General features: G+C 37.4%; 1 protein-coding gene across 2 annotated transcripts in view; it reads left to right on the forward strand.

The window, feature by feature from the left end:
* Positions 1-26,410, forward strand: part of pax7b (paired box 7b) — a 59,785-nt gene extending 33,375 nt beyond the window's left edge. For both annotated transcript variants that reach the window (XM_081387653.1, XM_081387654.1), the window contains exons 8-9: positions 19,718-19,967; positions 24,398-26,410. In XM_081387653.1, coding sequence (XP_081243779.1) covers positions 19,718-19,967; positions 24,398-24,513 — 366 coding nt within the window. In that variant the 3' untranslated portion in view covers positions 24,514-26,410. The remainder of the gene's footprint in view (positions 1-19,717; positions 19,968-24,397) is intronic.
* The last annotated feature ends 89 nt before the right edge of the window (positions 26,411-26,499 follow it).

A 26,499-nucleotide genomic window follows, 5' to 3' on the forward strand; every position in this document is an offset into this window, starting at 1 on the left:
TACCCTAAAGAGAAGAAATCCCAAATGCAGTCAAAGAGCTGCCAGCACTGCGCCTCGTTCAGAAAAGAGCATAATCTCACCAAACTAATGGATCTGTATGTTTAATTGTCTGGAAGTAATTTTCAAGAGTTAACAGATGTTTAACTAAGTGTAGATGTTTTAATTAACCGGAACAGAGCAAAAAAGTATTGCCTTGTGAGGCTCTGATACATCTTTGAATCCTATTCAATTTCAGTATGCCATAGAGGAAAGTATAAAATGGGAAACCAGTGAATTCAATTTAAGGCATGTGGCCTTTTTTTGTGTTTGTTTCATATAATTTAAATAGACAGGTTTTGTTTCAGTTTGACAGTGTTTCTGTGTGAAGGTTCTTGTTATAGACATTATATAGCATTGTTACCTGCTACCTTGAACAATGCGTGTAAAAATAAGACTCTTTGCTCAGGGTTGATCCTACACTGAGCTAAATAATAGGAAAATGGCTGCTATTGATGCACATCATTGGTGAAGAGTATATTACAAGCAATTATTCACCATTAGTGGGCAGTTCTGCCCACCATAACCAAGAAGATCTGACTAACAGGCAGAAAATAAGATTGAAATGGTGTGTAAGGAGTTGAAGATGAAATTCAATACTGCATTTGTCCACAATTACCCCCTTGTTCACATGTTTTATGGCCATTTTCCCCCCTCCTCACCAAATATTTCTCAAAGCAGATTGGAAACTGGTATTACTCCATTTTTTCCAAAAGAGAGGAAAGAATTAGGGATTTGATGACAAAAAAGAGATTTTCTCTTGTACTGTGGAGTTGGGGATAACATAAGCGTTTCTCAGCATGTTTGATTGTTAATCGTGGTGGAGGGGCTTTAAGTACTAATGCTCTCGCTGCAAACCTGCATAAATAACTGAACATGGCTGGAGAATTTTTGTACATTTTTTGGGGGAGTACTTGCAGCCAGAAATGGATAAAATATAAAATAATAGCTTTCTGTTGTTTTGCACTATAGATTATGTAAGTAATTAGTTTTATTCTGAATAAATACAAATTTCATCTGTAAATATACTATTTTATCTTATTTACTTTATTTTATTGCGACAGCACAGGAAATTAATAAAAAAAATATATATATGGTGCACTTTTATTAATCAAATTATGGTGCACTGCTTCCTCGTTTAATTTTCTATCCGTTTGAGGATAAAAGAGCAATTATACCTGTGAAAATTATATTTTTCTTCAAGAATTTTTCACTAAGATGAAGATGGTTCACCCTCCATGTGACCCCTCCTCAGCCCCCTAACCTCCCCACCCTTGTCCAGCCCCTCTCACCCATCTCCACATGTCACATGTGGCTATTCCATCAGGCCCTTATTGTAGGAAAAATTAATGTTCTTTTTGACAGGAGTATCATAGTTCAACCCAAGCATCACACTGTGCCTCAATGTCCATGAAAGGGCCGCCAGTGCCCCACAAGCCAAAACCCCCCCATTCTTCTCAGCTACAGGGAGTCCACATGGCAGTCCTAACACAAGCTTGTTTTTGTACATGACGATTTTCTCCATCATTTGTCTATTCTACTGTCTTTCTTTTACTTATAAGCCCCTTCGACTAATTTATTTTAACACATTAATTTAGCCTTCAACGAAGACAGTTCATGCAAATCAATGCAAATAAGCTAGTGTGTGCAAGATTCTGTAGAGTCTAATGTAGTGTAGTTTGAATACTGAGAGTACAGTTGTCAGTTATTTTTTCTAACGCTTGTCAAATAGTAGAGGATTGTGGGATTGCACAGAGAGCTTTTTGTTTGGTTTTGTTTGCTTGGGAAATCTTATCAGCCATTTTTAAAAGCTTTATAGCCTAAAGTTGTTGTCATAGTAGTGTAATTCTCTAGAGGCCTTCTCTCATTTGTCTGGACAAACCCTTCTTTGACGCTGGTTCACTGATTCTTTGAGGCACATCTAACTGACAGTTTCAGAATAATCCTGCTTATTCTATTCCATTTACCTCAATTTCCGTCTGATTTATGTTTTATTTTATTTAGTATCCTGACTTCTGAAGTGCCTGACTCCTTTGTAAAATCACTGTCCCATGCTTAGAAATGGGCAGAAATAAAACAAATAATACTGCTATGCCACTGGTTTAATCTTATTATGCAGAAACTTTTTTTGTTTTGTTGACATTTTTCAAAATATTCTCATGCACATTTTATTTGGAGAAATTACATAAGACAAATACGATGCAAAGTAAAAGTGAGGAACTTACACACCGATTAACTATTAAGACAATATTTCCAAGACAAAAAAATATGTAGAAACAACTAGAAAATTTGACCTTTTTTTTCATTTTATAAGTTAGAGCACAAAGCCTGCAAGGGTCATATAGCAAAAATGGCAAAATTCACTCAAAGACGGTGTTAAAATGCTTTAAAATATACCACTATTATCAGTACGTTTAATATTTGATCCATTGTACTACATTAAAAAAGGCACTGCATGATAGAAATGACCTGGCTTTAAGTTTACGAAAATGTGAGAGAGGTATGCTCATTTTTAGATGCGCTTTTGCACAATTGTGTGGATGGACTGCTTTACAGCCTCCATCGAGTGGAGAAAATGTGCTGTGAATCAGTAAATGTGCTATGATGGCTGTGTGCCAGAATGAAATGCAACCCTGCTGGGTTCACAACACCAACAGGTGCACACCCCGCTCTCACTCTTCTCATGTGCCAGCAGAACCAGAGCGCTTTCTCACTGCAACCTCTGGAAAACACATTAAACAGCACTGCAGCTTAGTTCGGATGAAAATTATGCAATGCCAGACCTAATCTCCATTAAGCCCGCTTTTGGACCGGGTCAGAGCTATGGACAGATTTCTATGGCCTTGAATGCATGTCTTTTCAGTGTTTCATCCTCTGGTGGACATTGAGACCAGTCCAAACATTGGACACGTGGAGAAGGAATGAATGCGGTAATAAAGCTGTAGCCTGCTTTACTACTACAGTCATTCCTCCTCCTACAACAGATGCTTTGTGCAGGCGGGTGATTGGGTTTTACAACGGGAGACGTTCTGCTTTGGTGTGTCTGATATGTGCAGGTTTGTTTTGTTGTTGTTCGATGTCGTAACTGGAGAGGAACACAACACACACCCATTTTAATGAACAGGTTTTACTAAAACCAACCATTCAGTATAATCAGTCATGCTTTTTGTTTTGAGCCTCGTAGCAACAACGCCAGCCCTCAAGGCACTCGAGTCATCTAGTAAAGCTTCTAGTGTGTCTCATTATTATTATTATTATTATTATTATTATTATTATTATGAGCATTACTGCAATGGCTCTCTGAAACATTAGTGTCAGGTTGATTAGGCCCCTAGTAATGATGTCTGAGTGCAATATTGACAAAATTAACAAACTACGTTGTTATTTTAGTCATATCTGTTTATTCTTTTTGAAGATTTATAAACATTTAAATGTTATTATAATACATTTTATATTTATGCTTGCATTTTATATTTATTCTTTTAGACTTTTTATATTTGTATTTAATCTTTTATAAAAAAAATTCATATTTATATGTATTTTTTATTTTATATTTATTCTCATACAAGATTTTTATATTTATTATTAACATTTATATTTATATATTTTTATATAAATTCTTTTTAGTTCCAAAGGGACTAAAACTGTTAAATGAAACAATATAAGTGATTCATCATAAACAGACAGTAAAAAAAAAAAAAAAATAGGCTACTATAAATGTAAAAAAGATAAAAAAAAAAAATTCTAGTAATACTGTTCATTGCTCCAGTGAGTGTGCATTTACAAGACAAGGATGTACTAAAAACAGCAGATGTGAAGTTTTTCCTTCACATTTTTTGCGCACAACAACAACGTTGCGATCCCTGTTTACACGGATCCAGGAAAACAACTAAAAACACTGTATTCTGCTGCCAGGCCAGTAGGTTTCAACAAAAGTTTTCATTTTCATGCCCCCAAAACCCTGTTGTCGTGTAAATGAACGTACGATGGCTGAGAGAGCTCAACACGCTGCAACTGAAGAAAACACATACAAATAGAAAAACACCCGCAAATTAAGAAAACATCTTCCTCAGTTTTACAACACACAAGTGCTCCAAATACTCACTACACAACCAAATAGAAACACGCTGCAAATAGAACAGAAAACAATGGAAATGTTTCCAGGGGACACCAATAATGACGAACCCGGCTGGGACGTGCTTGTAGCTCAAAGTCTACTTTTTATTTTTTTTTGCAAAACATACAGAGATGACATGTTTATGACATATAACTTTGTATAGCCTACAATATGTTCAATGTCACCAGAATACAAATGAGAAAAGAAGAGTTAACAATGAGCTGAAAACTAAAAAAAAAAAAAAAAAAAAAAAGATAGAGAAAAAGAGGGTAAGATTTTAATCTATACATCTGTTTCACAAATTTTGTCATGTTATGTTTAAATAAGTTTCATAAGAAATGTTAGGTAATGCAGGGTCCAAAGATGAGATGGCAAGTTTTAAAGTTGAGACACACACACAGATACATAACGCATATTTTAAAAACTTTTTTTTTTTAAATATATATATTTATTTGCAACAGATATGTTAACTAGCTTGGGTTTTTCCTATGCTGCCTTGCGCGCAGCACGATTTTATTCACGCTGCTAGGCAGCCTGGATTCCATGGACCAGATTTTCCCCTCAAAAAGGGAACCAATCACAGAGCGGGGAGGGAGCAGCAAGACGATGATGACGTCTATGCGACACACCGAAGCAGTTTGTTTATATCTATGGATCCAACATGGCATCAGATGCGAAGTTACCTTTCGATGCAGCCTTAGATAGTGTTATAAGTAGTTTAGAACGCAAGTTTATTTCGTCTTCTTCCTCGTCGAATTTCTGTCGCTCTACATACGTCATCTGGTATAATTGAAACGATTGGCTATGAGCTACGTACAGGCACATTTGATAGACATTCGTAGCGCCCAATAAACGGCTCTTGGCATTCGTAAACCACGCCTCAAATACGAAAAAATAAATGTGGTTCCCAGACCACGTCTCAATGAGAAAGAGGTCTGACGTTAGCCAGGCTATATGTTAACAGCAATAATACGAAATTTCTGTCGTAAAAACAGCTATTCAGCTGATGGACACTGTGCTGCGTTGTCATGGTAACATTCCAGGTGGAAATAATGAGGAAATTACGTTGTTTTTTGTTGCTCCCTTCACCAAGAGCGATCCAAACGGCTACAGTACATAATGGCACACGAGTGCCCTGCTCACTCCAAAGTCCCCACTTCAAGGGCTCTGCCCTACGAAGGGAGTAGGGCATGCTCACGAGCAATAAGCACGTCACTTATTTGGGTCCTCTGGAAACATTTTCGGTGTATTCTGTGCTATTTGCAGCGCGTTTCTGTATTTGGTGGTGTTGTGAACTTTTGCGGCACGTTTTTTGTATTTGGTGGTGTTGTGAACTTTGCGGCACGTTTCTGTATTTGTTTGTGTAGTGAGTATTTGTGGCACACGTGTTGTAAAACTGATGAAGATGTTTTCTTAATTTGATGTTGATGTTTTTCTATTTGCATGTGTTTTCTTCAGTTGCAGCGCGTTTAGCTCTCTCGGCCACCGTATGAATGGCCAAAATGCATATACATTTTGAAAATGGTGTCGTGAAAATGGCCCCTGAATCAAGTGAACTTTATTTTATTTATATATATACAGTATGTATAATGAGCTATGATTTTTGGCTTAATGTGTTTTAAGTGTTATTCCATTTAATTCATTTTGCCTATTTTTAAAGAGGCTATATGCAACTTTTTCCTCAAAATAAACGTAACAATAGCCTTTTTATTTGACCATTTATGACTCAAACATCTCCTGATGAGCATACTGACACCTTGTCAGCTCACAGTGGGTGCACCTATAAGCCTGTATCCTATTTTTCCTATTTTCTGTCGGGTCGGATTTTTCGCACGCTGTCTGCGGATGTGACGTCAAGCACGTTCATGTTAAACGTTTCAGATCACTCTGCCACCACCGCTAGTCAGCAAACAAACTTAGTTTCTCAAACAATATATGTATTTGACTGTTCTTACCTCTGTAAACATAATGTTGACTTCTTTGCAGCGGATGACTTGTGAAGTGTGCACGTACGAGAGCGAGCAGAAAGGAAGAGCATTTCCGTTTTTTGGCCACAGGTGTCAGTCGCGAGTTTAAATTTCAGAAAATCGCATGTAGCCTCTTTAAGCATTTAAAATGAAGGGGGTGGGAGGGGGGGGTTGTTGATTGTTACTCTATCAAACAAATACATCCACACACTTGTAACAAAATTAAAAGAAAAATGGCAAAGGTATCTTTTTTTTTTGTGCGCCTCTCCATTGCAGTTGGAAGATTTGTGTTTTGGAATGAAGGAACTTTGGCTAGCATTTGATGTTAGGAAGGGAGAGCGAATAGGCTGGGTTTCAGCACTGGGGGATCAGAGGCAGAGCAGTGCTCACCAGCACTCCCTTTGATCCGTATCCCCAGGCCTCCCTGCCTGAGCCACGCGCAAAACTCAGGCCTCACCAGTGATTCCTGACAACTGTCTGCTAGAGATAAGGGAGGGGGGACTCCAACCTCTCTCCTCTCCCCCATTAGCACAGCAGCCACTTTAAACTGGATGAATTATATTTAAGAAGCCTGCACAGGGGTTGCCAAAAAAAAAAAAAATTATATGAGTGAGAGAGAGGGGGTGAGAAAGAGAGCGAGAGAGAGGAAGAAGAAGATTGAGGTTTGGTGCACTCCTTTTCCCTTCTTTTTTTTTTTTTTTTGACTAGACTTTGTGCACCTGAATGTCAGCGAGTGCCGTCTCTGCTATTATTACGACTGCGGCATTAAGCCGCCCACCGGGCACGGTGTCAGCTGGCATGTGTCACCATCGACAAATCAAAAGACTAAATAAATGCATATTTACATCACCCCCTGTGCTCCGAGAGCAGAGGAGAAATACTTGTTAATTAGAACCCGTCTTAAATACAGATGCTGTTTCAATTTGGCAAGAGTTTAAAAGTAAGAGGCTTTAAAAAAAAAAATGAGACCTGCTCAAAAGCTGCCAAGAAAATCAGGGGAATTTAAATCATATCCACTGGCAGAATGTTTTCTGCATGAATTTATTTAGTCTCTCTCTCTCTCTCTCTCTCTCTCTCTCTCTCTCTCTCTCTCTCTCTCTCTCTCTCTCTCTCTCTCTCTCATCCTATCTTTTTTCTTTTTCTAGCACAAGCTGAGTGAAATTGGAGTTTTGTGCATGCGTTAATGAAACATAGCAGGTTTCTCAGGTCACTCAAATACATATGTAAATTTCACGTTCAACATCCAATGGCTCTAGATGGAAAATAGTTTTTCAGAGGGTCTGTCGTTGAACCGTATGTGGGGAAAAACAGGAAAAAAAAATATTAGGGATGATTTAATTATGATCTCCACAACATAGGCAAGTTTCAGCACTGGGAGTCAGAGAATTTGAATATCTGGAATGCATGAGTCTTATTATTTTGATAGCACATGCCTTTTGTAATTTTTCGTGAAAGGCTGTAATGTTGTAACGTTTTTAACTTTGCTGTCTATCTCTTGTTTTTCTCTTGTTTTCATTCATTTTACAATACATGGCGTGTATAGTATGGTCCAAACAGTCTAATTTCTCAGCATCGTTTCTTTCCTTTGTTTATTTTCTTCATTTACAGCATCTATTTCACTCTCTCTTCTCTTTTACACAGAGAGGGATTCCTATTCTCTTATATAGATAAAAGGCTGCAGAAGACAATAAAAGCACAATATAAATTCAAGAGTGTTTGTGTGTGTGAGAGAAAGTGAGCTGCTGCATCCTGAAAAATACGGGATATAAGAGAACATGATTTACATTTATCTCACGGAGGCAGCGCAGGAGATGAGGATTTAAGGCCAATACTCTCATTGCATTGTGGGTGAATTAACTGTTAGATGGAAAAATAATATTACCTTTTAGTATTAGCTCAGCATTTACTAAGTAAAAAAAAAAAAAAAACCACACACACACAAAAAAACCCAAAGCTGTTTGCATGTATGAATGAGGAAATCCTATTTATATATTTATTTATATCTATTAAAAGTGCTTGAACAATATGAACGTAAATTTCTACAACTATTATTTTCATACAACTTTATTTAAGTAAATTATTTGGTTTGTTTTGATAAAAAATAAAAGGCATACTTTTCTCAGTGTTTACATGTTTCTAAACAAGGAACAATACAGTTGACAGTTGGGAAGGAACACTTTGGTGTGGATGGATTTAAACATTGTAAAATATTTCATAAACAGAAATGTAAAGGGTAGACTGATGGATTTTTTTTTTCTGAATGATAACCTAATTCTTCAGAAATCTTTCTGAGGTGATTTTTTTTTTTTTTTTGTCACTTTGAACACATGCACCTTTGTGTGAGACCACTTTTCTTTAAAATGAGCAATCTAGCTATTTTATTTTATTTTATTGTCATACAGTGAGTGTGTGTGCAGGGTCACTGGGTATGAACAGAGAAAACTTCCAACAATTATGAACCTGCTCAAAACACCATGGATCGGTGCGGTCAGCTTTGAGCACATGCTTCCTGTTAGCTCCAGATGCCAGTCTGACAGGTGTGAAGTTATGATTAATACTACAGCCTCGCAAAAACTACAACTGCCACTCACCCTGCCCACTCCACAGATTATGACAGGCTTTTGTACGCTTGTCTCATTGTTTAGGATTTTGTATGTAAAGCTACAATAGTTTTACAGTTTCTGTGATGTGGGTTTTATAACATCAGAGGTTTTTTCACCTCTGTATCCTTCCCTCCCCCTCCCTAACCATCCTTAGCGATGGAGTCCCCAGCTGGCTGACACTAACTGCCCCGCTCTCTCCCCTCAGACTCCAGCTGAGAGCTATTTCACTATTTATTTACATGTAATTATCCCTATGAGGTGCAGATATTAACTCTGTCAAGAACAATTTGACTTGACATTCTTCACTAGGCCTGCTCCCTGCTGTTTTTAGCAAACAAACACCCCCTTCCTCCCGCCTCCTATGCCAACTCTCCACCTTGCATTATTCTTGGACGGCGTTAGCTGCTGCCGAGCCGATCCTTGTGAAATCATTTAAAGCAGACGTTTCATTTGGCAGAAGCGGAGGCGGCGGCAACGCGAGGCGTGAAAAGATCGGCGGGTGGGATGAGAGGTCAGAGGGGGATGTTTCTTTCCTTGTGACTGAATCTATCTCACACATCCGCAAACACTGAATAAAATAATCAGATTGCACCTCACACTTTTTCCTATATCAGCTCATTAACCTTTGGTTAACTCCAGGCCTTGTAGCACTTTGGGACATTTAGGGTCCAGTGGTACTGAAAAGCCTTGTCCGTATTACACTAGAGCCGCTTAACAGTGATTGTAATGCAAGATATTTCAACAAAATAAAATAAAAAATAAAACTAAGGGTTGTAGCCTATAGTGACACTGGGCAGAGAACCAGACAGGGCTCTCTATTCCTTCCTTTTAAAAGAAATATATAGAATCTGCAGACTTCTTCCAAGTTTTCTGTGCTGATTTGAGTGGAGAATATGTGAAATTTTGTAATAATTATTATATTATTACATATGATGTAATAATATAATAATTTAGTTTGGACCTATTTGCCACGTGATAACACTTTACAATAAGGTTCTATTGGTTAACATTAGTTAACTACATTAGTTAAAGGGATAGTTCACTTTGAAATGAAATTTTGGTATGTTTTAGCTTACCTCAAGGGCATCCAAGATGTAGGTGTCTTTTTTTCCGCAGTAGTTTAAATTTTGATATTTTTAGGTCAAACCGTTCTTCAAACCGGTCTGTCAGTCATATAATGCAGGTCTATGGTCACTGTCTCAAAGAGCATGCACAGAGTCCAAATTAAAACAATTCCCCGTCGTCCAAATTAAACAATTCCCCATCGTAAGTACACATTGATGGCCTAAGACACGAAACGAGCGGTTTGTGTGAGAAAACGAACAGTATTTATATCGTTACCTCTTGAACACAACCACGTCCAAGTGATCTGAGGGTGCGGGCGGGTATAGATATATACACTAGATGTCGCCTTGGCTACTGCAGTTCATTGGAACGAAACCGTAGCCAAGGCGACATCTAGTGTATATATCTATATCTATTTAATTTGGACGACGGGGAATTGTTTTAATTTGGACTCTGTGCATGCTCTTTGAGACAGTGACCATAGACCTGCATTAAATGACTGACAGACAAGAACGGTTTGACCTAAAAATATCAAAATTGAAACTACTGCGGAAAAAAAGACACCTACATCTTGGATGCCCTTGAGGTAAGCAAAAATATACCAAAATTTCATTTCAAAGTGAACTATCCCTTTAACATTAACTTACAATGAAAAATACTTCTTATTAATTTTAGATATTAATTTCAACATTTATTATAAAATCAAAAGCTGTATCTGTTAATGTTATTTAATGGACCTGAGCAGACATGAACTAACAAAGATCATTTTATATGAACCAACATTAACATTATGAATAAATACTGTAACAAATGTATTGCTCATTGTTAGTTGATATTAGTTAATGCATTAACTATCGTTAACAAATGGGGCGTCATTGTAAAGTTTTACCCACCATGTTTGTTTTTCATGCTTGTTTTATGTAACTGTCAGTGTAAGTGATTTATCGTATTGGTTCCAATCATGTACTCTCAGAGCCCTGGGTTACTATACAGGGTTAAAAGAGCCATATGCCTAATATTTCCTACAGATAACATGTTGCGAGAAGTGACAGCTTGTCTGGTCGCACGCTAATCGTTCTCATCTGGGCCCAGCTTGTCAATGCCCACTTTCTGTCACTGTCAATCACATGCCTAATTTGAAACAATTAAAGACTCCCCAGCCACTTCACCCTCCGCTTCCACTCTATATCACAGTCTCTCACAGTCAAACGCCCACCCCCACCCTCTCCGCTTTTGGCCGACTCTTCTTTTCACTTTCAATTAATGTGCTGTGGCCAATTAACGCAGTGACATCGAGCCAGGACAGGAAATCATCTATGTCATCTGCTCCCTGCCACTAGGGGAGAGAGAGATCCCACAAAGGTCCCGCCTGTAAATAGACGGGTCTTCTAATTACCCACCTCTGCCTCCAGCCGTGACAAAACCACTAATTGATTTTATGCAGTAGTGTTTATTTCAGAAATGGCCATTTTGTCTCTCAGGTGGGGGTCTTGCGTTGTGTCTCAGGCTGCTCATCTTTGTCTGCATTGATGTCATGATGGTCTGATTCTGCTGTGTGAGTGCATGTATGTTTAGAAGTCTTCCCTATTAATGGTGCCAGCTAATGTTGGGGATGATATGTGGAAACAAATGTATATTGCATGATTAGCCCCTTGCATTCTTGATATCTTGAGGCTTTACAGTGAACAATATCACAGAAGATACTTTATATAAAGTATTTATAATGGTTAAAGCATGTTTAAAAGTGATTGGTGTAATTTCTGGAATTGCAATCTGTTGCAATCTGAGTGTCCTGAATGGATTTGACATACACTACCACTTAAAAAAAAAGAAACTTTTAAATGGATCAAAAGTGACAATAAGACATTTATTATATTACAAAATATTTCTATTTCAAATAAATGCTGTTCTTTTGAACATTTTATACATAAAAAAAAATCCTAAAAAAATGTATCATTGTTGCCACAAAAATATTAAACCGTTTTCAACTTTAAGATATTAAGAAATGTTTCTTGAACAGTAAATCATCATATTAGAATGATTTCTGAAGGATCATGTGACACTGAAGACTGGAGTAATGATGCTGAAAATTCAGCTTTACATCACAGGAATAAATTACATTTTGAAATGTACTAAGATGGAAAACTGTTATTTTAAATTGTAATAATATTTCACAATATTACTGTTTTACTGTATTTTTGATCAAATAAATGCAGATACTTTTTTCAAAGACATTATAAAAATTGTACTGACCCCAAACTTTTGAACAATAGTGTAACAATATTGTCCTCTGGCGTGAATTTGGAGAAAAGACATATTTATAAACTAGAGATTACTTTTAAATTGTTATATTTTGTGTATAACTATTATTATTATTATTTGTAACAAATTGTTTTTACAATTCTGTATGGTTTCACTTTCACAAAGAAAGGCACACTTTACCTTTAACTAATCAGCACTGAGTCATGATTGTGTTGCCCATATCTGGGTGGAATTGCATCACTCATCACAGCATTCTGGAACTACCACGCTCAAATGTCCACATTTCCATTTATGCATTTGCCTGTTTGCTTTCTTGCCTCTTGGCATTGTTTGCTAGTTGATTCTGGCATTGTGGGTGTTGGGATGTTTAAGGATTATGGTTTCTCTCTGGAAAGAGACTTCCCGACAAAGAATGGCAGTGCTTCTTTAATTACGGTGGCATTGCATCATATTGCCCCTGAAATGTAATGCCGAAGTCACTGAGTGTTTTTATAGTCGTGTCACTCAAGAGAGCATTGTGCTCTGTTTCCTAATCCTCAAATCCAATATCATTTTTGGAAGCAATGCCTTTTTTTATGTATTTACTGTATTCATACTGCATACATCCCCCTTAAACCAGTTTATTTACTACAGCTGATCTATGTAAGTATGATATTAAGACTTGGGGTCTAGAAGGGTAGGACATGTAACCTTTAGCTGTACAAGATAGCCTTATGACATCAACCCTTGTAATTCCAGCTTCCTGTACAGGTGACATCTTCCCAACATGCCTGTGTATATTCCAGTAAAATGAGAGCTGCTCTCTTAGACACCAGCAAATCCAGTCTTGGACAGATTAAGCTGAGAGTGAATGTGTGTAAAAAGAGAGATTTTGTGTGTGCGCAGAAACAGGGCTGAGTTAGCTGGAACATAGACACACACTGTCCTCCTAGAGTCTCCACCCACATTTGTCCTTCTGTGCTCTCTCTCTCTCTCTCTCTCTCTCTCTCTCTCTCTCTCTCTCTCTCTCTCTCTCTCTCTCTCTCTCTCTCTCTCTCTGAGCAGGTGGACAGGCCAGATTCAGAGCACTCACCTATAAAAAACCTACAGCATAACACTTGTTATTCTCTGACAAATCATGTTACGAGTGTATTTTCGTTTAAATACAACATATAATCTATTGACATAATAATTGGAAGCAGATATTTTATATAAATTATATTACTGTTATATTAATATATTTTATAATCTATACATGTAAAATATATGACACACTTTATATTAGTATAATATATAATGAAATGTATACACAGATTTGAACAAACAAAAATGGGGCAGGATACAGAAAATTGCTTGTAAATATCACAAATAATTAGAGTAAAAATTTAAATAGCAAAAAAAACTAAAAAAAAAACTTGAATCACAAGTTTTGAAGTAGAAAGAATGAAATAGTATTTTCTTGTAAAATGTATACTCCAATAATTTTGGATTTATTTAACATCAAAAAGTATATCTATATATATATCTATATATATATATATATATATATATTTTTTTTTACAATGTACATTTTTTATATATATATTTTAAGTATTCATTTATAGATTTTGAGTCAGTTATTTTCTATGGCTTTTATTTAACCTTTATTTAACATCAGGGGGTTGAAATCCCGTAACCCCCAAATTTACTTTAACATTGTATTGTACCATTTTTCCAGCAAGCCCTAAAACTCTGTTTTTTTTTTAAATTCCCCAAATTACAGTGGTTTATGTAGTGATTTAGTGATTATTGATATATCACATTGTTAACAGTGTACTGTTATTAAGCCGTCTTCTGTGGAAGTGTTTAGTTCCAGTTTTGTTAAACTAGCCTCTCTGTTTTCCCCCTTTTAGAGACCAAAATCACTGTCATCACACTTCAGTTTTGTTCCAGCTAAGCATGAGCCTGGTTCCATTTCGGCACAAAAAAAAAACAAAAAAATCCAACAAAGAACCAAGTCACGTCAAACATTGACTCAGACAAAAAACTATAATTTGACAGTTAAGGAAATTATGGTAGTGTGAAAAGCTTTCCTTTTTATTGCCTCTGCACTGTTTGTTTATCTGAAAGGATGCACATTGTATCAATTTCCAGTTTTACATTTACACTGCTCCAGGCTAGAGGGCTCTGAAGTTGAGAGAATTAATTACTTTTCATTATTATTTATAAAGTAATCTATCTGTGGAGAGACAGAAAGTGAAGAGGAGCAAGGGAAAGGAGAAATGCCTGCAGCTATGTCCTTTAAACTGGATCCTGCCTGGCATTATCTGCACTAGCAGCTCTCACACAGACCGACAACAAATGAAAGCCTAGCTACTGGGGGGATGCTTCACAGAATGAAAGAGAGCGCACGAGTGAGAGAAAGAGGAAATAGTTGGGTGGGGTGGGGGGGTTGAGGGTTGTGGGGGTGAGGGGTTCCTTTGAAAGGGCTCAAGAAAGTTAAGTGTGTCTCAGCCAGGGTGTACGTACTGTGTGCTTGTGTGTGCCGGGCTGGATTTGTCCTCTGGTGTTTGTTGGCCTGGAGAGTCGCACTGCCTGGGGATGTTGTTTGTCAGCCAGATTGATTGGCAAATATTCCAGCTTCCTCCCACCAGCCCTATCAGATACAAAAAAAGGTTACACATGTGGAAAGGATATTGATTTTTACTTAGCAATGGTAGTATGGCAGGAAATAATAGATTACAACTCTGCATCTGGCTGGGCTGTCGACTCCACTCGGTTATAGTCTTAGGTTCTAACTGCAGGCAAGGTCATCCAAGTTATTATTTATAATTTTTGCCCTTTAACAGAATCTTCGACTGATACTCAGTTTATTTACACAATATAAAAAATGAATACAGATAAATATGACAAATGAATACCACATTTGGCATATTTATCATTTTCCCAAACCCTGATACACATGGTATCCCAATACATAATCATGTCTATGGGGGCAAATGTACAATTTTATATATTTTTATTTTATTATTTTTACCATTTTATTTTATTTTATTTTCCAACTGAGGGCCAACGTTGTTTTCTATATATGCTAATCATCCAACTTGTATTTAGCCTGGAACATTTAATTTCATCCACTTCTAAAAAACAGGGTTCGTACAAGGTGCTTAAAGTAGCCTACTTGAATTTGACTGTTTGAAAATTAAGTCCTGGAAAACCCTTAAAAACAGCCACATTCATGAAGAGGTACTTGAAAAGTGCTTGACTTATTTAAATACAAGATATATGAAATTTTTATTTTTTCGAAAAAACACAAATACAATCTTTACACGCAAAACTAACACTGCGGCCCCCCATCAGACCTTTCTCGATACGGAGTACTGTATGCCAACATTATAATATAAAATATTATTTAATGAACAATAATAGCCATTATAAACTTTGTATTTAAAACATATTATTAAATGCGTTGTAAGTTGTATTTTGGATACCTTAAATCTGTAATTTGAGTTTTAAAAAATACTAAAGATATTGTTTGATAAGTGCAATCTCTGATTTTAGTCCATGAAAACCAAAAAAGCAGTGCTTAAAGTCCTGGAATTTCATTTTACAGTATCTGTACAAACCCTGAAAAAAAGCTGTCTTTAAATTGAGCACAACGATTCCCGTGACAGAATTGTGGCTGAGAAATGAGCCCTTTCTAAAACAGAGCCAGACTGTCGTTTCTAGCCCTTCTGTTTTGCAGTTGTCCCACTGTGAGTGCAGTAGCCCATGTAAAGAGTTCACAGGCAGTCCTGCTGTTTGTTAGTGTTTGTGTTGTGGCTCCATGTGCACTTTAAGTTGAATGTCCTAATTACAGCTGGCTGGGCGCAGCGGTTTAAGGCAGGCCTCTCTCCGCGGTGCACTGTGCGGCGAGAGGATTGAGCTGACAATAGCCTCACCACGTGCTGCCTCTCGTGATAAAAGCCAGGCTCTACCTCTCACCGGGCTGGAATATTCTCCGTTTGCCACTTTAATTGATGTCAATAAGGTTATGCTAAATTTGAAGATTTAAATAATTTGTCTTCCAGCACAATAATGGCATCACCCAGGCTACAGGCTGCTTAAGCGAAGGGCTGAATGGAGGTGTCAGGCACCCGGCGCTCTCCCACCTCTCTGCCCACATTCTGGGCTGACACCCCTTGTGTTAGCGTCCCCTGCTCATCTGATTAAAACTCCACTCCTGGGGAGATGCTGAACTTACACAGGCTCAAGCTTTACTATTAGCTCAAATTACCTCATATTACAGTGAAACGTCAGTATTTGGGGAATATAGAGGATTAGAGAATTTCACGACTTCATTGCGGATTGCTGGAAATTCTTGTTATTCCTAGTTTAAATGAGAGCAGAGGTATAAAATATTAAGATAAAGATGTCATTATTTACTCTATTTTCTTGATCTAATCTCTTTCAAAACCCATTTGCTGTTATTTTCCCATCAAAACACAAAATGAAGAATCTTCATGCAGCACTTTCCCATACAGCTACAGTCACACTAGACTTTAAGCACACAACATTTCTATGGACATGGTAACGGTCGTGATATGATGTCACACTTTTTTTATAAACATGAATTCAACATAAACAAATAGTAATATATTCAAAATGTACAAATATATTTAATCTACTCGATTTTTAATTCAGCCAAGAGGTCACGGCGTGAAGTATCGATCTTCTACTGGTCACACATATTCTTGTGATGCGAATTCACAGGTCAGAGTTCACCACACTTGAACTTTGGAATGCAGCAAATTGCGACACTTTTCGCGGGAGCTTGCGTTTCCAATCTGACGCATTCGCATGTGTATGAATGGAAGTCGATGGAACAAAATGTGTAGTGTGACCGCCCCAGTGTGTTTAAAGTGACCACATCTGTCAATCAGACTGTGTTCATCACATTTAAATTTCACAATTTAAAAGCCATTATATGATTTCAAAAGACTTGGAATATAGTGTCTGAGTCATATGAACACCTTTATGATGCTTTTGTGGTGTTTTTTCTTTTCTTTTTTTGGAAGCTCCAAAAGCATAATATGTCCATGTCCCAAGTCATTTTGTGATGAACACAATTTGTGATAATTTGTTAAATCAGACATGGCACCTATGGTGAAGGTTGGATGTCATTGATGTTAGATGACATATTATAAAGACAAATAAGACATTACTCTGTTATTTAAAGTCGTGATAAAACAGAAGTAGAGACATCTTTTCTTTCATATTATGATGTATTTCTGAATGAAATGGATTCTAAGAAAAGTGAAAAATGTGGTGACATACAGTAGTTCAATCCATTGGTTGTTGATTGGATGGAGGCAGATCTGAAAGCGAGCTTGCAGTTGGCTGTAAGAAAGGGGCGGGTTTAAACAATGGGTTTACTGTAAGATCTATGACATTTTGATTAAAAATTACGAGAAAAATGTGAAAAATATAAGAAACCTGCATTGATGAAATGTTCACAATAAGATCAAAAGCATGCATATAGAAAATATACAGGTTGAATTTCATTTCATACCGACTTTTAAAACTGCATCCAACACAATAGCGCTGCATTCAGACCTGAGCATTTCATTTAACGGCTAGAGCTGAATATAATCAGACCTCAATTAAGCGCCTGTTAAGTCTGTCTCCCCTCCATCTGCCCATTCAGCCCCCTGTCGGGCAGGCGGTTTGCCCCTGACCCATCGCCCCGTGTCCAGGGTCAAACACCAGTGCTCAGCGGTGTGACAGCCCGCCATGTGCTGCCCCGTTAATTAACACATTTCCTTCTCTCTCTCCACTACCTTCATCACAGGAAGTCTTCTTGGCCAGCTCATATCATATATCACATGCGCCACAACTGAGAAGAGGGACTTTCCGCACTCAAATAGTCCAACATGCACTGTTTCAAGTGCCCTTTTATGTATTTAATATGTTTCAAGTGCTCCATATTTTCCTGGAAGCTTTGGGAGGATATTAGACTAAATTCACTTATCTGTTTAGGCCATGCGTCTGAGCATGTATGCACACTGGTGGGTTGTTTCCTTGCGTTAGTACATTGGTTTATTTCCCAATGTGCAGCTGACTATTCTGGAGTCCTCTGTCAACTCCTGGGTTGTATCAGACTTCAACAAATAGCCCATGGATGTTGTTTTGAGCAGTGCATGTGGGCTTGATTTCGCTCGCAGCAGCTCTGTGATGGGCTAATTGGTTTAGCAGGTTGGGTCCTGAGACGGCCAAAGGGCAGCGGGGCGTAGCGAGCCACAACGTGAACCTGATGTTCAGGAGGATGCTTTGTTTCAGTCTGCGGATGGGGAGCATGTGGCAGGCAGAGCAACCTCCTTTCACACACTTTTTCCCCCCTCTGTCTCCACCCCTTCTATCCGGTTGTTTCACATTGGTTTTCAAACAGGTTTTTTTTTTTTTTTTTTTTTTTGAATAGGTGCGTGTGAATAGGTGTGCGTGTGTGTCGGTGTGTGTTTGTATGTATGAATATATAAATGTGATATATGTAGTTTAGTTAGTTTAGTTGGTTAGTTAGTTTATCCTTTATTGTCTCCCTTAGGAGAAATTTGTCTCAAACACCAGAGAGCAGGACACTCGAGAGAGCAGGTCAACAATCCACAATACAGTAACACTTCATCCATACAACACACATAACATTTCCAAATGGCATATCAGTCATTTCACAATTTTAATATTGCACTATACCTACAAATAGACATTACACATTGCCCAACACACTACACATCTACCCACACACACCAATATTTACTTATTGCACAATAATTTAATTGATAATGGGTTAAGAGAGAATTTATACCCATTCAACTAACAGGTCGTATATCTCCTATCCAAGGCCATCAGCTCATACTCTTTATAAAGAATATGTTTTGGATCACCAATAGTTTTAAGGCCAAGCGTCAACATGTGACGAGTTAGGAGTGAGAATGTGTTGCTGAAAATTCAGCTTTGCCACCACAGGAAATTACATTTTAAAATATATTAAAATAGAGAAATCATTTTAAATTGTAATAATATTAGAAAATATGACTATTTTTACAATATTTTTTATCAAATAAATGCAGCCTTGGTGAGCATAAGAGGCTTCTTAAAAAAAACCTTAATGATTCCAAAATTTGGGATGGTGGTAGAAAATATTAAAATATTACTATAGTTATTATACAGTACTATTGCACAGTTTACTGGGTTACATTTGCTGTAAACAATATTACATGAAACAAGGACAGACCTTGTCAAGTGTCTAATCTCCCAATCTCTGGGGGCATCTACTGTAATATGAGTGTTTATTATTTTAATCATTCATGAGGGTTGAGACTGTGGGATGGCTGAAGGCTCCAGATTAAACTCACCCTGGGAGCTTGTTATAAAGAAAAGCCTTAGGACAGACAATCCTGGCACTCTCTGAACACCCCCCTCTACCACCAAGCCCTACACTGGTCCCTTCTGTCTCTGTTATTTAGACTGACACTGTTTTCAGGCTGGTAAATGCTCCCTTGGGATGCAGGAAAAGGGTCGTTGTGAAGATGTTTAACCCCTATCAGGGATGAGGCCTTGAACTTTGAGTGACATGCAGTGATCAACAATGATTTGTGACACAGATTTACTGCCTATATAAAGTGTTTTCCATGTGTTTTTGCTGATCCTGCCTCTCATTCCTTTCTCCCCACAAGGTGATGAGCATCCTCAGCAACCCCAGTGCTGTGGCCCCTCAGTCCCAGCATGAGTTCTCCATATCCCCCCTGCACAGCGGCCTGGAGGCCTCCAACCCCATCTCAGCCAGCTGTAGCCAGCGCTCCGAGCCTATCAAGACCGCCGACAGCCTCACCTCCACCCAGTCCTACTGCCACCCTACGTACAGCACCACCAGCTACAGCGTGGACCCCGTCACTGCAGGCTACCAATACAGTCAGTACGGCCAGAGTAAGTGCCTCTCTACTTAAATTGCTTTTTTTGTCATATTTACCCCCACAGCTCCATCGGTAGGACTTGTAGTCCTCATTTGTAAGTCACTTTAGATCAAATAAGCATCAACTAAATGAATAAATGTAAATTACCCCTTCATTGACACCAAACCTAAAATGTGTTCCTTTAAACTCCTAGTAGTAACTTCTTTTTAATATTATACTGCAGTGATTTCTCAACCAGGGTGCCGAAACCCACTATCGGGCCAAGGCAAACTTCTAAATGGGTTTTAAGATGACTTGATCAAGACAACATCTAAAAATCAAGATGTAAACTGAAATTATATTGTTGTTCCTTTAACAATTGGGGTTAAATTTATTTGGGTTGGTTTAACTTAAAAAGTGAGTTAATTGGTTGCCTTAAAATGTTTCGTTTCAGAGAACTCAAAATGTTAATACAAAGACAGAGATTGATTTAATCAACAAAAACTCAAAATATTATGTTATATGAACAATATTAGTTCATTTAAGTTGATTTGACAAAAGAAAAAAGAATAATGAAAGTATTTTTTGCAGTGCCAGGTCTTGGATATAAGCTGGATATACAGTATGAGGGAATTTTAAAAGTGTGATTTCCTGCAAAAGTCATGGAAATCTTTATAATAAATATAACTTTTTCTAGTCACTTCAAGCTCAAAATAATTTATCGGATAGTTTGTCTATAAAAAAATAATTAGGAAAAAAAAAAAACAGTTACGAATTACTAGAAACGTTATGTTAATTCACTGGTTATAAAAAGTGTGTACCCTGAAGAACATGCAGTTATTTTCGGTACTTTTAGTTTCTGTAAATAAAAACATTTGAAAAAGCATAAGTACCAAGAATATCTTGGGGTCTTTTGAATATTGTCTTTGACAGTGGACGTCAAAAAGGTTGAGAACTGCAGTTATACTGGATTTACTTCCATAAAAGAACTGAATGTGTTAAGGTTAAACAAGAAAGAAATAAGAAATAATAATAATAATTATTATAAACTTTTGACCCCGGGACCATTTTTAAGATATAGCTCATTCTATGGAACGCAAAAGGACAATTTTTAGTTAAATATCTTAGCTGTAAAGCTCCAAAATCTACAAAAACAATTCTAAATATAAGTGGTCCATACAACTTGTGCACTATAGTGTACTATATCTTAAGTATTTTAAAGCCAAACAATAGCTTTGTTTGAGAAATAGAACTTTAAGTCAAATGAAATCATGAGAGTTCATGAGAAAAGTAACAGATTTTTTCAATGAATCAGTTGATCAGTTACGAAACTGACGTGAATGATTCGTTCATTAAATAAGCAGATCTGGTTCTCGAGTTCAACTCAACTGACTTCAAATTTAGGTCTGTTCCTATAGACAAAGCTAACATTTAAAATAAGAAGACTTGCAGTATAATGTGTCATGAACCACTTTTATGGTTTCGCTTTCTATTACATGGAAAAGTGTACCTAGTAAGTTATTCATTAAATCATTTACAATCAGTTATTTTATATTCAGTTATACAATTTATTTGAGTCAAGTACAGAAATTTGGTTTAACTGTTCCTTTAAATGCTCCATGGGGTGCGAAATCACTGATTTAGCCCAACCTGTCTAATATTTCATTGAAATTCGTGAGACAGCTTAGGGGCGCACTTTGTAGAGGCGCGTGTTTGCGTGTGTTCGCTGTGACCGTGAGTGTCAGAGAGCAGATTCTGTGCTTCTCTTAGGGAAGGTAAAGATTCAGTCTGAGAGGGATTTAAGCAGTAAACGGTGCTGACAGGAAAGGAAGGCTTCCTGAGGGAGAGAGGTTAAATGAGCTGTGATTACTCTCTCTGCTAGCTGTCAGCACCAGTGTCTCCAGTACAGACAGCTAGCCCACCCACAGGTATGCGGCAGCTACCGTACGCGCCGCCGTTCCCTGACAGCTTCCTTTTTTGCTCTTGCTTACAGACGCTAACGTGCGGCGCTTACTGTCACACTGACAGATGTCTGGCACCGTCCGCTCGCACCCCTCGCTCTGCCCCGCCTCGACACTTCTGCTAATGATGAATAAAGGAAGTAGAGGTTCAAATAACACCTCCTCGACTGGGGTAATCAAAGGGCCTCCGACCAAAAAACATCAGAGAGACTTGACATCCCAGAAGCTAATGCCAGTGAGCTAATGCTCACCTTCAGAAGCCTTTTTATATCCATTAGTCATAGACGTCTCTGTCGTGATGCATTTTGTCATTGTTGTTGACATTTTGATCAAATGATCACTGTGTTTACCGCTTGTCGGAAAAGGAGTGGCTGTGTTCGCAATGCCAACTCCAAAAAAAAACAAAAAAAAGTAGTGAAAAGTCAATCCTGTCAGTTTCAAAATGCAAAGCCCTCAGGTTTAACCTCCTCCGCTCGACAGTTTCCACTTTTCATTTTTTCCATTTCGGCTTTGAGGATGTAGGTGGGAAACGTCTATGCAAATAATTACCTGAAGGTTACAGCTTGCGCTGTGCTAACTTAATAAGTTAGCCAATTCCAGTTGGACTCAGCGAGGGTTGCTTTTCTGTTTTAAAAGGGAAGTGGCTAGAGGGGATAATTGGAGCTTCCTCGGTTTTTGCGCCGCACCACTTCCATCCTGTCCTTGGTATGTCCTCGCAACCCCAAACCCGATTCACTTGTCTTTTTCCACCAATCAAATGTCCCTAATGTCTTTAGCTTGTGTATTTAAATTGAAGCAGTGTGAGATGGGAGACAGATCAATGCTGAGGTCCTGGGTTGCGAGCGGGACTTGGGGTGCCCTCTGACCCTGGATTAGCCCGCGGGATAGAGTCGACACGTGCTCCTGATAAAGATCTCCCAGTAAAGCCAGACTCCAGATCAATCCAATGAGAGTCATGCCCTCAGGTGATATGTTAGTCACACCATTTTGTGTGCTACACCTATCTGGTGGGAATCTCTTCACTTTTTCTGCCGTCTCTCCCCTCTCTATTGCATTTTGCGTAGCCGTACAGATACTAATCTTGATCAACAGAAACCGTTTTCACAGGCGTAGAAAATCGAGTGGACTTATTATCTAAATCTACTCAGTACAGCTGAAAAAGTTTTAGCTACATCAACTAAACAGAACTTTGAAATGCATGGCTTCTTTTTTTTTTTTTTTTTGCATTTATTTATTTACGCTTTGTTTTGGGTGGCATTTTTAAAAGAAAGATGGATAGATGGAATAGACTGGCATGTCACAATATGATGTTATATGATAGAAAGTGTGGAATTCTGAGAACAGGGATGACAGACATAATGAGGAATGTGCTGAGGAATACTCACTATGACCGGAATGAGTGACAGTGGGGAACAGGTGCTCTGGAACCAGCAGTGTATTCATGAGTGCTCAGTGATGTGAAGTGTCTGCTCTGAAACTCAACCCCAAAACTAAACCCATCCTAGTTTGCTTATATGGATCAGTGACAAATAAAGATGTCCGAGATTAAAATGTTAAAATGTCCCCTTTCTATTTGGATTTAATACATTTTGGGTAAGATTCAGAGACACTAAAATGTGAAGTGGTGTAACCCTGAAGTAAAAGTGGTATAATATTTTCCTAAATGTAATCATTATTTTCAAAAATGTTTTTAAAAGATGTAAAAATAAAAATATTAGTTTGCTCATATGAAACACTGACAAATAATGATGTCTGACAGAAATGCAACATTTGTTTTAATGGTTTCATTTTAATTTAGATTCAAAGGCTCTAAAAAATGTCCAGTGGTACAACCCTACATTTAACAGTAATATAATATTTTCTTAACCTTAATCATAATATTTTTTAATATTTTTTATTCATTAAAATTTTAAAAGGTGAAAAATAAAAATATATCTATTAAAAAAAGGAAATCTATTTATATTAATATAATTGTTTTCTCTGATTTACTCCATTTGACTTTCAACTAAACGTCCATTCCAACTTCCATTAAGAGCATCATCTCTCCGTTTTATGGTTTTCCTGTCATGTTGCCTATACCACACTAATTTTTTTCAAGCAAAAAAAAAAAATATGGATTTTTTTTTAAATATATATAATATTATATAAATTCATAACAATTTTAGATGCGCCACAAACAAAACTGAATTTAAACAGGTGCATTCAAGTATTTGACTGTATAAATTGTGTGTACTTTAGATTTGATTGACTGATTGTTTATGGCAACAACAAAAAAATCAAGACTTTTAGCCTTTTAATGAGATCAGACATTTTAATAACTTACACATTCTATATTATATAAGTCACAAAAAATAAACAGAATTGTAATGTGTTCATCTCAGAACGTGTATTCAGGTAATTATCTGTATGAATTGCGTGCACTTACAGATCCAGGCAAAAACTGTCACTTCATGAGTTTCATATCTCTGAGAAATGAATGTGTTGTTTTGGTCTCTGTGTGCAGCTGCGGTGGATTACCTGGCTAAGAATGTGAGCTTGTCCACGCAGAGAAGGATGAAGCTCGGAGAGCACTCGGCTGTGCTCGGACTGCTACAGGTGGAGACGGGACAGGCGTATTGATGGCTCTCGAACTGAACATCCACCCACGTGCTTCACCAGCATCCCTCCATTCTTTCTGCAGCGCCCACACGTGGACCATCTGACTAGGAGTGAACGAGACCAAGAGAAATTATAAAAACACAGGCAGTCCTAGACTTTCTACCTATAGCAGTGTGAATACAAAAGCCATTCCACATTTAAAAAAAAGACACTATTGTGCCGCATCTCCTTATTTGTCCCGATCCTTTCTCTCTTTCACAACAAAGAGACCCTTTCAGGGCTTCAGAAAGAAGCTGAGGGAAAAATGAGCATCAGTTGTCTGATCCCAAATCACTAAAGCCCTGCCTGTCGGCATCCAGTGTTAGCACACATAGGTTACTGCTTGCCCATTCCAAACTGTTCGGACCATGTTGTTTATAGAACTGAAAATGATGGTATTATAATTATATTTGTTATTATAAATGTGGTTGTTCCTATTGCTGTTGCATTTACTATTGTAATTAATTACTCTTTGTTTACATGTTTCATTTTTATTTTTTCTCATGTTTAGTTCCTGTTTCTATTTTAACCACAAGGCCTTGCTCTGCAACATTACATTTCTGATGGATATACACAGGCAGGCTGTTGGCAAAGCTACAACGAACGTCTACGATTGGTTTATTTCGATCTTAAACCTTACATTCCACAAAACTTGGGCTTGATATGGGGTTAAACAGCAGTCTGTGACCTGCTCTATATGGGTAAATTATCAGTGTTATTTATGATCATTTCATCTTAAAAACATACATTGTTCTGGAATATGATGACCAAATGACAAAAATAGGATACATGGTTTTGATTAATTTTTGCAATGAACACAGACTAAATTATTCTCTGTGGTCACTATAATTACCATTATAATGAGCCCTGATGGGCAAATGGCATTTTTAGCATTTTATGTCTTTTTATATACTTTCCCATATGCTTCTTGGCTATTCATGGAAAGTATTGATATAGCTTGCAACTTATCAAAGAACTTAAAAGCAATCTGATATTAGCCATCTAAAGGCTGAAGGGCGATTTGTAAATTCATGTCTCGGATATTTTGAAGGGGGATGTACTAAATTGGTAGCACTTTTTTTTTTATTCACGAGGAACTTAATTTGTCTCTGTGGTCACTGTAAAAGAATGGACTGAAACTGTACAATGGGAATCTGATTTGTAGAGAAAAAAGTCTTATGCCAGGTTACATTTCAAAAGTGTGATGGCCTCTGAATAACTGTCTTAAAAATTTCCAAGCTATTATACTGAGAGATGACCACATTTATGGATCTGTGTTTACATTTAATGTTTGCCACAATGGCTCCTTATTCCACCTTTTCTCAGCTGTGTTTTAAACCTCAGAGACGATTTCTGTGGCTAAGATGAACTGAAACTGAACTGTGCTCCGGTGTCACTACAGACGTGCCCTAAAATGCCATATATATTCAGGAGAATAACTGAAACATGAACACATGACCATGTGCCAACAGGACATTTCCATTTTAACACTTAAAATATTTTTAGTAAATAAAAAAGACAAAAAAGAAATGTGAAAAAAAAAAATCATGTTTTTAGTGTGTAGCACTCATTTCTACTGCAATCATTAATCTATCTTTGGGATATATAAAGCACTATCTGACTAGGCGATACACATTTCCAAATCGTTTCAAACTCAGTTGCTCTTTATTCTTTCGTTGTTTACCTTTTTGCTCATATGTATTTTCCTTTGATATATTTCCGTTCAGCATGTGTGTATATTATCATGGCATAATTTATTCAGCTGTATGAAATACTAGCGTAGTGGGAACTTGTATTGGCATTTACTACCTTCAGCCTGTTGGTGTCTTTACTGTAGCACTGGCATATCTGTTATGGATTAAAGCTCAAAAAAGTGGACAAAGAAACACAGACTGCTTCTTTCTTTCTCATCACTCACTAAATGTATCATACAATAGTCAAATATATGCTCACAATATCTGTTAATGT

This window comes from Scardinius erythrophthalmus, assembly GCF_964197995.2.
Source record: "Scardinius erythrophthalmus genome assembly, chromosome: 15".
NCBI lineage: Eukaryota > Metazoa > Chordata > Actinopteri > Cypriniformes > Leuciscidae > Scardinius > Scardinius erythrophthalmus.